The sequence below is a fragment of the Lepidochelys kempii genome, chromosome 17 (assembly GCF_965140265.1).
Source record: "Lepidochelys kempii isolate rLepKem1 chromosome 17, rLepKem1.hap2, whole genome shotgun sequence".
In the NCBI taxonomy this organism is placed as follows: domain Eukaryota; kingdom Metazoa; phylum Chordata; order Testudines; family Cheloniidae; genus Lepidochelys; species Lepidochelys kempii.
In genome coordinates this window covers 5480157-5497538 of record NC_133272.1, presented here as the reverse complement: position 1 = coordinate 5497538, position 17382 = coordinate 5480157, and the positions used below count along the sequence as shown (strand labels likewise).

The 17382-nt window shown below is 36.2% G+C and overlaps 1 protein-coding gene across 11 annotated transcripts in view; it reads right to left on the bottom strand.

Annotated features, from left to right (window-relative positions):
- VMP1 (vacuole membrane protein 1) overlaps positions 1–17382 on the bottom strand; it is an 88721-nt gene that overhangs the window by 3824 nt on the left and 67515 nt on the right. For all 11 annotated transcript variants that reach the window (XM_073315210.1, XM_073315206.1, XM_073315211.1 and 8 more), the window contains 3 exons: positions 16449–16565; positions 13861–13922; positions 464–566 (listed from right to left, as the gene is read on the bottom strand). In XM_073315210.1, coding sequence (XP_073171311.1) covers positions 464–566; positions 13861–13922; positions 16449–16565 — 282 coding nt within the window. The remainder of the gene's footprint in view (positions 1–463; positions 567–13860; positions 13923–16448; positions 16566–17382) is intronic.

Sequence of the window (17382 nt, the reverse complement as noted above, 5' to 3'; positions counted from 1 at the left end):
AGATGTGTTTTGGTTGGTTGGTTATTTTTGTGGGGGGGGGGGGGGGGGAGGGGAGAGTAGGGTTAAGGAGCTAACAAGAAAAGGAAATTCAAATCCTATACTTTAGTAATATTTGATGGTGTGGGGAATTCTTTACACATAATTGTACATGTAAAGTGAACTTTTCCCTGTCTTTAATAGCTTGCCTCTTGTACCAAAAGAAATGAATAGAAAGTCAGGACAAACCACCATGCCTAACTTACTCCCAAATGGATAGAATGTCTAACCTAGTTGTATGTAGTACAAATACAGTTTTTCCTCTGAACTTCTCAGCTTGTTTTTAAAATCGATTCAAAGCCTTATCTCCTTTGAGATTTCCAGGTCTTTAAAAACTAGAATCAAAACTTAATCAGATACAATGGGTAAGGAGTCAAGGAGTAGCAAAGAAGAAGAAAGGAAAAGAGGTAGTGGGTGGAATTCTTACCTGTGGCACTCCATTGTCAGACTTGTGGTGAAGTTTAATTCGCTGAGCTTCCAAGTACTCTTGGAACGGCTTCTGAAGAGAGGGACCTATACTTGGGACAGCACTGGTGCAAATTTCATTCCAGAGAACAAGACAAAATTTGAGGAGAAAAAACAAGAAAACAATTTATTTATTTTTTAAACTTACCACTTTGGCTCAAAAGGAACAAAGTTCAGATCAGAGCCATAGATCAGAAGGCATCACTCCCGCATGGGATAACTGGGAGACCCAAACAATACAGTGTGTGTTATCAGTTCATCTGAAGAGGAGGGACAAGTGGGTCCCCCAGACTCTCAAAAAGAAAAAAAAGAGTAAAAAAAAAGAAAAGGATTTCACAGCAGATTGATAATGAACTCAGAGGTAACACAGAGAGCTATATGCTCCACTACTTCCTCAAAGCCAGGGAGAAGCTCAGCTAAGCCTGTGCAATGATGCACGGCTGAGAATAAAATGAATGACTTCTCAGAAGTCCCACATTTATCATCAGCAGTTCCTGTAAGAACTGGTTTGAACCGATTAATAAGGAAATGACTTGTGCTTGTGTCATCCCTCAGTTAAAAAAGAAACTGCCCGCCCTATGACTTGCTCCTATCTTCTCAAAGAAGGCGGCTCCTTTCTCAAACTAAGTCCTTATTAGGACAATCTGTGCGTCATCCTTATCCAAAAAGAATGCATTAGCAAATTCTAAAGACGCCTCCCACTAGCCAATGATTAACAAAGGAACAAAGAAGGAACTATGAACCTTGTTCTGATTCACTCTATGTTTTATGGCAGATGACTTGCATAGAAACTACAGTATGTTACTAAACACCTTGTTCTCAGATGACTGTAATAAGGATCACTGATAAGTTTATGTACTCAGTGCCTTCTCCCATCTATAAAGAGCTGGAAATACTAAGCTGGACAGGCTTAGCAAAGTAGCTACCAAATTCCATTCTGCAGATGCCAAAGCATTTTTAAAATTGTAACTTGAGGCTACTCAAATGAATCAGTATCATTTTTTGTATCCACTACCTAACCGTTGCAGATCATACCAGTCAACAGTAATATAACTCAGGAGCTGTATCCTCTCTCCCATTGGGACCTACTTGCTCCTAAATACATGGTTCTGGGTGCTTTAGAATTACTCATGAGAGATGCTTTAAGCCTTTGTTACACTATGGCAACTTCTCATCAGTTCTGACAAAGTTCCTATGGCTGGTCCCTTCTCTACACTAGGGATCTCTGTGAAAACCAGTAGGTTTTTTTTTTTTTTTCTTCCATAAAATTTCCCCAATGAAGACATGCCCCATCTGATTTTCAAAATCATTTAGTGTGCTTTAAAAAGGGGGAGAAGTACTTCCCATATTAAATTACATGTATTTATCACACTGCCTTATAATTCACTCCTTTTCACTAGACAGATTACATTTTCCTGGGTAAATAAAACAAGTTAAAAAGGAGGACAATGGCTTTCGAACATTTAAAATTGTAGTAAATCCACAGAATCCCAGAAGTACAAATAGCTCGCTTTTTGTTAGTCTCTATGGCGCCGCAAGTCCCCCTGTTCTTTTTGCGAATAGCTCACTATCGGCCTCGCTAATTAGATTTGCTCTACTAGCTTGGGGAAAGCAATTTTACTGAATGCCAAGTTTAAAAAATATCTTCAGTGAGATATTTCCTCATCAACATGGATAAACTGGTGTATATATTTTGTGGCTGGGCTGGTAAATTTTCCTAAAATTTTTGCCAGGCGACTGTAAATTTATATCCATGTATTTTATGTAAGGGTATAGCAGCTTTTACAAGCTATTTCCAATTCTTCAGAAAACCCCAGTAAGGGCCCAGCTGTTAGTTTGCGGCAGAAGTTCTCCCGAATGACTCGTTGGTCAGTACGAGTCACTGTTTTAAAACCATCTCTTGGGTACCTTTTTTTTTTTTTTAAATAAATGACACACAACAAAAGGAAAAAGCTACTGAAAGGTAATATTTTACTTTTAACACTTTATATGAATTTTAAAATAGAAATGTTTAAATGATGAGAGTTGAACTAAGTAGTTGTCCAAGCCCTTTGTTTAAAAAAACCCCTCACCTACTCAGTCTCCAAATTATAATGATTATCGCAGCAGTGAAATGAAAATTAAGAAGTTCACAGGGTTGAGATTAGGGCATTTCCTCCTGATACACCAAGAGTATATTTTAAAACAATTCTTCCATTTAAAGCATTCTGCACAACTTTTTATAATGGTGAATGATGACTGAAGTTCGCTTTATGACAGAACTTCATTAAGCTATTTTATGGACCTTTGGGCCATCCATACAAGGACTGTGGGAACCCTATATTAGGTCCTGCATAATTGAACAATTGACTATATTTTATGGCATATTTATACTTATACACTCAGTTGCCAAAGAAATGTGCATTGTCTACATTTTTGCTAGAGTAAAATTTAGAAAGTAGCAAGCTTATACATGTAGATTCGCAATACTAGAAATAAAATTCTTCTTAACCTTAGTGGTTAAAACTTCTAGTTTTGATTATTTCTATAATCTTCCAGTAAAACACAGCCATTTAAGCAGTACTACTAATTCTCTGACCATTTCCTCACACACTATTCTGAAGAGCTAACATTTCACTCAATGTACTGAGCCCAATTCAAGTTGCAGGGTATATACATTTTTAAGGTTAGCAATTGATCAAATGCATTTTAATTACAAGCCACAGCTCTCCCATTCCTAATGGCTCTTTAGGAATGTATGTCAACCCATTAACTCAACAGCCACAGCCTGTATTTCAGCAACAGTTTCAAGAATTCTACCCATTTGCTGGGTGCAGTTGCGACTGCAGAAGCGACAGCATTTTGCATCACAGTTCTGCGCCGCTCAGCAATAGGTTTAAGATGTAGCTTCAGAAGAGTACTGTGGTTCCAGTTTTCTAAATGCAAACCGCATGCATCACTGCACAACTGGCTGAATAAAGGAAGGTGGTGCAAGATATCCCCTCCAACAATAAATGGCTTCAAACTCCCTCTTATCTACCATTCTGTTCAGATTCTCTCAGCTTCCATTGTTAACAGAGGAAAGCCTATGGTCTTTTAAAAGAAATAAGAGTAATAATAATAATAAAAGTCAGTGAGATAAGAAATCAAGGCCCTAAATGTACACTAGAACTTTGTTCATCAATATACTTTATAATCTGCGCACAAACAAAAAGCTCCCTACCTTTCAAAGGTTTAGCAACACAGGTAGCGAACTGATGTATGACCTCAATTTTTGTTTAAATAGAAAGATCATTCACAAAGACATTATGAAACATCAAAACCAGTGATAACTGTCATAATAAGTGAACAAAGGACATTCCATGAAGTATTCTCCTTTATTATATTTATTCATGAATTTGCAGAATTCATTAATTTGCATTGCATCCCTGATACTGATGCAAGTCAGTGAGGTTGGCTTTATTTTTATATTAAGCTTTAGAAAATATTTTTAGATTTTATCTTGCTTGCAAAAATAATCTCTCAATTTGGATTCAGAATGAAAGATTTCAGAATAAAATATGTACCATTTGCATAACCTGAAATTGTACTTTTTATTTTACTTTGCAACCATCTTATACTAAATCTGACTGTTTCTTGAAGAACTTTGAATCACTTCTGTTTAACTGGAAGCTACAATTAGCTTTAAAATATTCTTATTTTCATTTACCTGTGTTAAATATCATGTTTTCAGCTATTCATCTGAAAAACTGATTTGCAAATTTTTCAATGGAACAAAACTTTACAAATCTTGGAAGCTTCATGATACACTTTGGGTGATCCTACATTAAAGAGCTTAGCCTTTTTTAGAAAAATATTACTGATTGAAGAGAATTTGTCAGTAGCAGCTGAATAGAGTTAAAATTTCTCTTAAAGAATTGTGAAAAATTAGTTACTTTCGTTGAACAGTTTGGAACATACATTTCTGCTCTAGTTACCAACACACCTGGAATTCACTGATAATTTATTTGCACATCATAGTAATCAAAACCGATGTGTCAAAGTCACTACACACTGCAACTTTCTATGTACGTATCTAAATATTTATTTATTTTGCTTAAAACAAAAATCACTGACTGTCTCTACAAAACTCCACATATCAAATGTATGATAGTGATAATGAAATGGTGCTTATGATTTCAGCAGAAATCTTAGCCTGAATCTCTTTGGGTTAGAAGTAGATTTTTCTCACAAAAAATTAGCTGCTCGGAAGAGATGCACCAAAAAAATTAATGATTGGAACAATTTATCAAGGGTTGTGATGGATTCTCCATCACTGGGAATTTTTAAATCAAAACTATGTTTTTCTAAAAAGATACACTGTAGTTCAAACAGGAATTATTTTGGGGAAGTTCTGTGGCCTCAGTTCAGCAGAAGGCCAAACTAGATGGCAACCATGCTCCCTCTTGCCTTAGAATCTATGAATACCATTTGAAAAGTGTTAACAGTACTTTTTCGCAGGTATTTAAGAACACACACACAATATAAAATCTTGCCACCCCCAAAGTTACAACATAATTAAAGGTTTCAGAGTGGTAACCCTGTTAGTCTGTATCAGCAAAAACAATGAGGAGTCCTTGTGGCACCTTAGAGACTAATACATTTATTTGGGCATAAGCTTTCGTGGGCTAAAACCCACTTCATCAGAACTTTCAGCAATATTAAAATTCAGGTTTTTTTTTTTTAAGATAAGTTTCATTATTCATTGTATACTTTAATTTTACTAGCTTTTACTGATTATACCTCTTGTACTGTAGGTACCCTTTACTGTTTTATGATTCTATTTACTGAAATTTCATTAAAATTTTCTTTAAAAATAGTCTTTGAACATCAAAAATAACTATTTAATTTGGTCAGTGTTTGTGGTAACTGGGTAATCCTTTTCTGTACTTCTATTGTGCTAACATTCTACTAGTACTTTACAGAAAAGGCCACCAGAGAGTTTAGAATCTATGGGCTTAATTCTACTAACACTTAGGCACATGTGTAAATTTACTCAAATTTATAAGTTTCAGCAGGAGTCTCAATGTAAATAGGTACACTGGGTAGCACTGAAGGTGTAATTTTAGCACACCACACCTGTTACATTATGGAGCACTGGAAGAATTAATGATAACCAATTTTCAACAGAACTCAAAAGCAAATCACTTAAGAAGAAATTGCTTAACTTTAAGCATGTACTTACATGCTTTGCTGAATCAGGACATTAGCAACATACATTAAATTTCATACCCCATTGGAGAAATGAACTGAAGAACAGGAATTAAAGTCTGGGCTGTGCTCAGTAAGAAATGACACGTGCTCAAAGTCTGAATATACCCAGGTCAGTTTTATCATGGAAATAGTTTGAAGGGGAAAAATAGTGTAAACCAGAATGCTAAATACACTATACAAACTATCAGCCAGGCCTCTAGACTTAAACAGATCAAAACCTCTATTTTAAAAGTGATGTAAGCTCGAGTCAGAAGTCACATTTTGTGAATGTTCTCTTTAAAAATACATCCTTTCCATTAAGCTGGAAAGACTCACTGCTAATATAAGGACTGGGCTTGTCCAGACTACATGGCTACTGAACACACAGGCACTGTGCTTGTTCAAGAGACAGTGTTCATAAGAATGAACAGTTCATAGGAAAAAGGACCCTACATCACATTCTGGTTAACATGTCAGAGGCCAGAAGTAGCACAGCTATAGGAAAATACTGTTTTAAATAAATCTAGAGCCAGAGTCAAGTAAATACCTGCCCAGCTTCACCACAATGGATTGCCCATGTGAGACTCTCCTTCAAATCAGTTTTCTACAGGGTTTACCAGGGAGAGAGAATGTCTGCGTGCAAGTTTGTGATCACACGTCTTACTAACCTGGCCCTTTGGCTCTGTTCAACCATATGTTGCCTTTGTGGGTGATAAACTGTAGAAACCAGATTATCACCTGCAGAGCCCAATTCTGAGTCAGGAAGCATATGTTCACCATAGCTGTGGGAAGAGTTTTTCAACTGGACACTCTCTCCCTACCCTTCTGGGCTACTTGAAACACCAAAGAGATAGAAGATCATGTCCTAATCACATCGGGGGGCTTTTTAAAAATTATTTTTGGTGCCGAAAGGGAAAAAAAATCTGTTTGCTTTTTGTCAGCATGAGCCATGAACATATTCTGATTTCACAAATAAAGTAAACTTAGTCGAAGACCAGATTGATTCTCTGGATCTACAAAAAAATAAAGTGTTCAGTGGTGAAGAAGAGTCAAAAATTTAATGTAATGAAGGGAATTCACAGCTCTGGGCTCTCCTCCATTATCTGTGGCTCTGAGGAAGACTGGTTCTGCTTGTTGATCAAACTTGCAATGGCAGACAGAGCAATGGCCTTCAACTTCCACACAATTGTGGAAAGCTAGAGAAAAGTTTTACTGTATATCAAGTACAACTCCTAATATACCAAACTTAGAGTTGCTCTGTTCTAATTTTCACATTTCTTCCTAGTTTTTCCCCAAAGGACACAAGAGATATGTAGGAAGCTGTATGTTTTACTCTTCATATTGCTGCACAAGAGGAATGAGGCACTCACTAAAATAGCCACAATTAGACATTTTATGTTGTCCCTTCCTTAGAAGGGCTCAAGAGGTTATGGTTTTGTATGGCCTAAATTTTCTCAACAAGAGTTTTATGCCTTGGTTATAAACCCCCAACAAACAGGTTTGAAAGGATATATTTTGAGTGCCACTGGACTAGTAAGTAAAGCTGACTGATTTGCATGCTTCCCTCACCATCCAAAAAGTACACCTTCTTCTGGCAAGTTATCTGAACCTTCAAATGGTTAATTTTTTTTTTCCAGACAGTGATCTAAACAGGCTTAACGGTTAGTATTTTAATGAGCTGTCATTTCCTGTGCTGATAAAGATTCTCACAGTATTTAAACCATCCATTTCCCTGAGGCTCAACCAATACCAGGACACAATTCATGGTGAGTCAGAATGGACCTCAGACTTCTTGCCTGACTCAACCATGATAGATTACACTGCAGCAAATCTGGACTCACTCCCAAGGTGCCTACAGCTTAAAGAAACCTGACTTCTAAAACTGAGGGCAGAGCCACTGGCTTTAATTTATATCAATGCCGCCTTGGTTTTTAAAACATTTGGGGAAACAAAGATAAGTCATCTGTATTATTTTAAAATTGGAAAATGAAACTGATGATATTTAATTAAATAAATCGGATTTATGCTCAAGGTCAAGGGGAGCAAAGCTGGGGTTAAGAAGCGGTTTTGTGTTTTCATTTTGATTTCATCTGAAACATTATTCAGAATAATCTTCAAATAAAATACTTGTGACACCATGAAATTAAAGTTGCCTTAAATGTGATCTAATTTATCTGGGATGTCCTCAAATACACAAGTGATCTACATGTCATGAACAACACTTCACCTTGAGAGATTTTTATTTTTGGTATGTTAAACACTAACTTGAACAGAGTTGTCATTGCAGTTTGTATTAGACTTCAAATCTGTTGGATATTGTTATTTGTAAAGAAATATTTCTTCTATGTGAAGGCAAGAAAAATCAGTGTTATATCTTTAAAAAGCAAAACTACAGCTTTCAAACATTCACTTGCTAGTTCACATTTAAATCCTACAAGCCCTTTTCAAATAAACTCTTAATTCTATTGTGATCCATCTAAAGGTTTTAACATCAAAACTTCTCAAATTTCATTCACATCTGTGTCCCTTTCAAGCTATTAAAATCTTTTTTGTTCCAGTTTCCCCATTGTGTACACAACCGTATTATAAAGGCACAATCCCACAGGTTTCTGATATACTTGTGGGAGGAGAGCCATTGATTTACTGCACCAAGAAATGTCAGGTGTAATGTTTCAGAGTGATAGCCGTGTTAGTCTGTATCAGCAAAAAGAACGAGGAGTACTTGTGGCACCTTAGAGACTAACAAATTTATTTGAGCATAAGCGTCCAAAAGCAATTCCACCTCAGGAGACTTTAAATAAAGTCACTGCTAAATTATCTACATTCTCAGCCATTTTGGATTATTTTCAACAGAATTTTAATAAAAAGTCTTAGTCTAAACACAAATTAGAAGCCATTTTTTAATATATACTTTAATTCTGGTGCCAATTCAACAGGACTTCTTGCACCATATTAGTGCTGAGGTATTTATGTAAAACAAAGGTCCATATAAAGACAGGACCTTTGATTTGTAAATCAGATCTTGCTCTTCGGATGGTGTTCTGTTAAAATCAAAGTGATGTGGATTCTGCCAGTTTGATGCTCACTGTTCCAAGTTATACTGTTGGGGTCCCCAAGCTGCTAAAGAGCTTTGCTTTGCACATTAAGGAGAATAAACCACAAAGCTAAACTATTCTGCATGAAAAGATAGTTAATCATTGTCCCCATTGCTAATCTTTAAAAAAAAAGATTGTTTTTTGGGGAAAACTTAAAAGGAAAAAATAAAAACCTTTTGGGTGGCTGAAGTTTTTTGACACATTTTTTGAGAAAAAAATTGTGTCAAGAGGAAAACACAATGCCCTTTACAGATGAAGTCAGAAGAGTCAATTACAACTAATTTGCTGCTGAGTCAGTGGGTTGCGTTGTGAATTGTAACGTAACAAGGAGCAGCACCCCATTAGTTCACAAAGTCAGTGATTCAAGTATGAATAGAGGCTGGTTTCATGTAAGCTGTTTAATTACTAGTGCAAACTAGTCAAATTCCAACTGGCCTATGTGGCTTTAAAGCATCAAAAATTGGCCCAGGTGAAACCCTAGATTGAGAAATTGCTCAGAAGAAGTATTTGATACTTCGGGTTAGATTTTCAGACCTATACCTTCAGGCTCAGACTTCGCTGTCGCATTAATGGGAGTCACAAGTCTAATCTGCAGGACAGGGCATTGACAGTTTAGCCCTTAAACTGCTAAGGGGTGCTACAGGCTACATTTTTGCATAAATATCACAGACTGAACAGACCTCACTTTGTGTTTGTCTTTTGCAACTAATTAACAGTTACTTTCCTCCGGCACTATTTTTAGATGCGACGGTCAAATGGAGCAGGTGTACGGATTTCCCCAGCTCAAATGTTGTCCATACCTTATCCTGATCATCATAGGAGCATATACTGTACATACAAAAAACCCTTTTCCTGTGAAAAGAAGACAGGCCACGTCTCTCGTACTGTTTAGGCAGCCGGACTACGAGGACAGCATTTGCTGCTTGAGTTTAGAATGAGCTTCCTACTGGCAAGGTCCAATGAGGATCATTTGCGTAAGGTTCCTGAAGGATGCTGAAGTGTTTTAACAACAGGTTTTACGATCTATATATGTAATAAAAACTTCACTTATTATGAAAGTGCAGCTACTTCTGGGGTGAACCTTGGCAGGCATTTAACATTACACAGCACTATGCTAGAGCTCAGAACTCCCAGCAGGAACCTAGAACACATATGAAGTTTTTCCTTCTGTCCTCTCTTTTGATCACTAAGAAATGGCAACTCCTTAACAGCCGGATAAAACCAAAGGGTGGACTTTTCTTTCTGATAAATCGTTCAGCAATGTTACAGCTTGCCAAAGTTCTTTATATGGTTCGTTTTGAGTAATATTTCTTTAATAGCTTTCTGGGAATTCCTAGTGCCCATTTGAAATCACCACTTCAAAGTCAAATGTGATCATGTTTAAAAGCAATATGCTCAGTGACTTCGTAAACATTCATGCAGCTGTAGGTAAAACAATTAAATCTAAAGATTAAAAAAACCAAAAGGAAACCCACAATATAGCTACGAATTAAACAATTTTAAAATTGGTTAATTGTGGCCTAAAACTAGTACAAAAAGTATGTAACATGGCTGCTTAGTAAGCTAACCTCCTCTTTAAGTCAGAGAATACAAAAGTAATAGTTAATGCATCATCTTGCCCCCTTGACAGCATCCTCCATTCCTCACTTTGTATCTGTAAGACCCCAGCAAAAAACATGCCCTCTCTAAACAGCAACATTGCAACCTCCAGATCATTAGCTGATAGCATTGGTAGTTGAGTGATCTGAGGCTCCCCCTGTCAATCTTTCAACAGCCTTCTGCCTTTTCTCACCTCAGACCTCACTTTGAATTTCAGCAGCAACCCAGACTCCAGCACGTGCAGAATACTGGTGCCCACCTTCTTGCACATACAACCAAATACAAGTACACTATCCCCCATTCTAAAACAACTTCACTTGCTCCTCATTCATTTAGACTGGAATCTTTCTGGGGAAATGACTGCCATTTTCTTTGTACAGCACCTAGCACAATGAGGTCCTAGGCCATGACTGGGGCTTCTACAATAATACAAATAAATAATCTAACTCATTGATTTTGTTGAAAACTAGCCTCCTTGTGCTTAAAATCCTCTGTGATCTTGCTCCAACTTTTTAGGGCTCTCTCTTATTATCTGTGCTCTATCCTTTTCAGCTAGCACCATTCTCCTTTCCTGGGTGCTCCTCCACACAACCTGGGGCTCAGTTGATGTAATAGCCATTTTCTCTGTTGTTGCTGCCAGTTAGACTTGCCTATATGGGGACGCTGAGCAGAACAGCTGTTCCACAAGAGCTATTCCAGAACATCTCTCCATGTGGATGCTCTTATTTCAGAATAAGAGCACCTTTTTCTGATTTAAATTAATATCACTTTGGAAGTAGATTAAGCTAAACTGGAAAAACACATTCTTCTTCCAAAATACAAGTGTCCACATGGGGAATAGCTATTGCACTTTGAATTCACACCCTATCTTAATCCAAAATAACCCTTAAGTGTAGACTAGCCCTAAGGTCTTCGTGCCTCAGACTTCTCCATTTTATTTCAAAACTTGGTTGACAACATTTTCCCTTGCTAAATCTCTCCATAGCTTTCAGCTTTTGATTTATGTAATTGTTTTTAATCCTGAAGCGTTTGGGTGGGTTGTAGAAAAACTTTCTACATAATAAAATTGTGAAACCAAAGCACCCTGAACTGTATTAAAGGGATGGTTTTGCAAGTTCAGGATACAATGAACACAGACTCTGGTAATATCAGTAAACAATTGCAATCCTAAGGAAAAAAGAGTTGCACGCAGCTCTGTTTTTCATTAAAGATTAAGACTCATCTATTTATCAGAGAGAATATGGTCTAGTGCATAAAATCACAACAATTTCAAGGACGTTAATAATTCTCTCCTTACAATTCAACTTAATCTTCCATCTAGGCGTTGATAATCCTGTACATAAATTTTCTTTTAAAAAAATCTTTCTGGTTAGACACTGTTTTGCAAAAGGCAACATCTCAGAACTACAAACTATCTCAAGTCAAACTAATGGAATAAATGTGTTTTAAAAGGTTAATGTTAATCATTGAGTATTCTCTTTGTACTTAATAATGATTAAGAACTTCTAATGCAAGCTATTGCTTAAGTGTTTTATATACTACTCTAGAGAGAAATTGATGAGGTAATGCTAGCAGACTGTGTTTGAGAAAAGTCAAGGATACTGGGACATTCCAAAAAACTTACTGTCTCCCAAGAACATTTTTGAATTCTGACATCAACTGTCTAATAAAAATCTGAATCCAGCAGAAATCTTGTGAATATGTTCAAAAGTAATTTGATGAAAAACTATCTCCAAGACAGATGAAGTAGGAAAAAACTAGCTTTGGCCCAAAGATTGCATTTGAGGAAGTCTTTGGAAATATACCTTACTCAGCAGTAGTGTTGATCAAAGATAAAAAGCAAATCAGCTTGGAGTGGCTAATGTCAAAAAGACAATGATTTCTAACCAGTAGCATTTTTTTTAAAGGAATATTAAAAACAAAACATTCATTTTGAAGTTTGTTACAATCCAGACTCCCAATGAAAAACTCAGGAAGCAATAAAATCAGATCTGTTCCATCAGTGAAGTGCCCAAGAATGTTGCATCAGACACTCCTATTTCTTTGTATAACATTACTACTTCAAGTTTACATATTTAAATAGCAATTATTTCCAGACACTCCTATCCAGAAACTCTTCTTGAGACTTTTTTTTTTAAACACCAAAAAAGTATTCAACTATAAGACAGCAAAGAGTGTCCTGGCTATCATCATGTGTCCTCAAAAATGAGTGAAAGTCCTTAAGGAGCAAGTAAAAACACATCTTCAGAATTGATTTTGAAATCAGATTGTTAACACCTAATGTATATCAGACATCAGATGAAATACTGTATTTAAACCACTGTTTGATAAAAATGAAAACCACCTCTTCTAATGTCAGAGCAGTCTGAACAATTTATTAAAAAAATTCTGCAACATTTGTCTTTGAGCACACAAATGTTTCTTGTGAACAGTTAAGCACAATTTAGTGATGCAATACTGGATGATTTGCACTAAGTCATGTATACCGAGACAAATGAACTGCATATTTTGTTTGTATTCAAGTAGTTTTATACACTGCTTAAGGCTGTGTATTGGGAGAGGCTGTGTTGGGAATGTATTTGTTAGATTGCCGATAAGGGATGTTCAGATTGACTTGGGCTCTTGAAATCATACAGCATTTTTGTCTGAATGGGTAAATCTCCCAAGTGACATGGTGAAATTCAATGCTTGATTAAATATACTTTTCAATCAGTATTAAATCCCATCATGCCAATACATTCTTACACTGTATTTTAAATTATCTTTTTTTTTTTTTAATCTGGGTATTACATGTGTTCTTGCTCTACTTCCCCTGACATTTAAATGAAATCTTAGCTTAAAACAAGTCTGAATCATTTCCTAAGAAACACACTAGTCTGGAAAAAGACAGGTATTTTCTCAAAATAGGAACAGTTTATCCCTGAACAGCTTGCAACTTTCTCTAATGAAAAAAGTTTCTTTGTAATAGAGAAGATTACAATGCTATGTCCAGGTTTTCATCCTAACATTTTAGAAGGTATTTCATATAATAAAATATATGGAATGTCTCTTCTAAGGGCCTCCACCTTTAGCTACATGTGAATACTATGTATTGTAAGTAGTGACAGTTCATTCATTTTCTGATAGGAGTCACAGTATATCATCACAGAAAGCCACCAGATTATACTGCAGAACTTGAGCTAGCAGTGTCACTAATTCATAATAAGAACGTGGTATGTACATACTGCATCTATCCAAACTGTTATGGTATCGCTTGAGGTAGTTGAAACCTTTGGGATAAGAAATGACAGCTCAGATAAAATCTAAACCAGCTTTGCAGGCCAAAATTTGCACTTCTTGAGAGTAAAGCACTGCCTCCTTTAGCAGAAAGTTGACTTTCAGCATACTAGACTGGACTCCTTAGTATTTTTCCACTCAAACTCTGAAGGTATTAGTCAGTTATAGAATTACTCACCCAATTAGGGACACCATCTGCTCCACTATATGTTTGCTGAATGTTATAATAACGAAAAGTTTCTGTAGGAAGGAAAACATCAGTTAGAGAAATGTTTAATCAGAAGGGAAGCAAGGACAATGGAGTACGACAACTTATGTTCCTTTCCAATTAAATGACTTCTTCTGCACTTACAGATAATTTTCCCTTAACTTTTCTTTGAGTATCATTGTTTTTCAATATCACCCTTTTCAATAAAAGAGGCAGAACAGAGAAGTGCTAGTTACTTTTAGACTGTTATTCTATTTCCTCATACATTTAATTTCTTGCAATGTTTTTCCAGCCTGTGTGCTAACCATTTCACATCCTCCCTAAACCTATATTCCCAGAAGCTCAAAGTCACTCAACTCCATCAGTGTTTTCATAGAAAAAAAACAAACACTCATCTCTGTGCAGAAAGACAAATTTATGTCCCCATTACAAACATACGTTTGGGTAGATAAAATTTCAAAATTACATGGAAGTGAAAGATAGTAAATCTTTTTGGTCCCAAGTCCTTATCCCCTAGAAGGGCAGTGTAAGGAACAAAGACCTACCAATTTAGGGACAAAATAAATGAGACCATGGGTATCCAAATTTGCCTTTGAAAATTAGACTATTTTTCCCTTTAGAGGCAGTGACCTGGTTGAGACAATTGTCCTAGATATTGAAAGTTAAAAATTTAAAATAAGAATGTATTTCAGTGACAGAAAGGTGACCTTAAGTAGATAAAATGCCCTACATGATAAACCCAAAGCCTTATGATAATTGTATCACTCTACTTGCTACAGTTAAAGTTCTGTTAATGTAGCCATTGTTAATCCCATTTTTGTCAGATTTGATAGCTTGCCCTTTTACAGAGTGTAGGTGAGATGATATATAGTGTTTATACAGTCTCCACTAAATCACTGTATGTATGATCTAATGAGAAGTGAATTAACTGGACTCTGAATAAGGAAATTAATAGAACTGTGTGAATTGATTCGATGGTCCAGATTAAAAGGGCCAATTAAATGCAACTATAAAATGGCAATGCTTATGGACCCATTGGCTTTCTCTCCAATCTTATTATAACTCTTTTTCCATGACCACTGCATTTCCTAAAATTCCAATTTACAGCAAGATCACTATCAAGTCCAGATTATTGCACAACAACTTGCTTGAAAGAAAACAGTACACAAAATGTAGTTCTAATAGCCAAACACATTTATGATGTAAAAGGGTTTACCAAGTAAGTGCACAAGGCACTGGGAGTATTTGTTGCTTTCACTATCCAGAATAGATCACTGGAAATTACACTGCAAAGCAATGGAGAATAGCCAACTCTCTCCAAATTAATTTCACTGTACAGATTAAAAAAAAATCTTGGGAATTACTTCACACAGATACTATTTTATTTTTAGGCTTTTCCAAGTCAGCATAAATAAATCTTAAATCTTAGTTAAATAAAAAATTCCAGGGAAGGCAAAAACGGCATTGAGCAAGTAAAAATGGCATTGACCAATGCAAGTCTTTTCACAATAAACTCACAATCATGATTTCTGACCCATGAATTGGCCTCCATTTTAAGACTATGCAAAGGAGGATAAAAAAAGGCAGAAAAAAATAAGGTGGAAGGAATACCCCTTTAACAGAGTCCTGGTCTGGGATGAGATCCTTTTGGTTGGGTGTATTGAAGAAGTAATCTCATGCAGCCACCCACTATCACTACTTTAATGAAGTGACAATAAAGATTTTCAAGCTATACAACTGTGGCCACTGCATTATTACTGGGGATGCTGAATCAAAAGACATTTGTTCTAGTGATTACAAAGCAGATGACATAGTTAGGGACACATCATATATTCAACTGTAGCATCATCAATAACTACAATGTAACTGAATACCATACCAATTTATCTTGCATTGAACAGAATGGTGAGTAGCTCCTCCAGTTACTTCAAAATTTTCAGAAGCGACCGGTGATTTTGGGTGCTCAACTTAACGCACAATGAAAGGACTTCATTTTCAGAAAATATTAAGTACCTGTTCACTGAAAATCAGACCTCTTTGAAGTGTCTCAATAACCAGTGACTTTTGAAAATCATGGCCAGTGTGTCCCAACACATGCCCCCAGGTTGGCTTCAGCAGAGACCAGGCATCAATGGGATGAAAGGACTGGGATTTTCTTTAAAACTTTAACTCAAGTGAAAGTGAACATTTAAAAATACTTCCTGACTGATAAACGCTCATTCCAGAGCTCTCTGAAAATGAACATGTGTGTGTTACCAAAAAGGCAAGTTCATTATGAGTATGAAGCCTTTTCCGTCTGATAAAAACCCTAGGTAAATAATTTGGCTAACCACCAATTTCCTGAGTGGTGTAGGCGGTGAGTTTATTAGTTTATAGCCATAGATTATTTAGTTGCCCAAGTTTTGAGTTCAGTAACCCTAACAGAACCTTTATTTTAAATCTGTTGCACCAAACGAATTTCCAATCACAGCTCACTGAAATACTGCAGAGATAATGGTGCAATTCTTACTTAAAAAAATCCTCCCCGGTGTTTTATAAGAGGTGTAACATGTACTTGCCTGGATGTGCATTTTAATGATTGCTTTCCCAATTAGGGTTGCACCAAAGAAGGTCCAAAAGGGAACCAGAAAGTGGCCACATGTTATCCCTGCCAGGTCAAACAGAGGATTTGGAATCTATGAAGTATAAGGGAAAGAAAAAAGAACCAGAACTCAACATTAAATTCACTTTAATTAATAATATCTCAAACTTTGAAAAATGAACTCCTCCCCCTCTCTCAAAACCATCCCCAAATCGTGCCTTAATACACACAAAAATGTTAATATTATAGCCCATAACTTAAATCGTTAAGCTTCAGCTAGACAATGTCCCAGACAATTCCACCCTGATAGCTATTCTTTTAATCTGAGGATAAAAGAGTAACAGACGTTTTCCATATGAAAAGCATAGAAAACACAGTGAGAAGCTTGAGTGATATATCAAATTCTCTCCCTGATAAGCACGTTGCTCATTGCACGTTGCTTGAGTCAGTGCTCAAAATGATCTGCAATGATTTCTATCTGAAAGGCATAAAACCCCTGGTATTTATAGTCATATGTACTCTGTTAAAAAGCAAAGATATTTCTTTAAAGAACAAAAGCATTTCATTAAAAATTAAAGGATTTCTTGAATTTTTATTTACTTTCAAGAACATTTTAGAGAAGGGATCATAATACCAAGAAAAGACCAACCGATTCCCAGACTTGACGCTTAACATTCAGTGCACACCATACTGCATCTGTCAGATACGAGTAAACACACAAGGATGTTTTGCTTACAGTAGCAGTGAATCACACTGCTATTTTCCCCACAGTATTTGCGCTTTCCCTGTTTTGTTACGAGAACAAATAAATATAGGCAAAGTAGATACTGAGAGAGCTATAAAAGTGACATTTAAAGATTTCAAGTTTTAATTTATATGGTTAACATTTAACAGGTTGTTACAGACTAGTA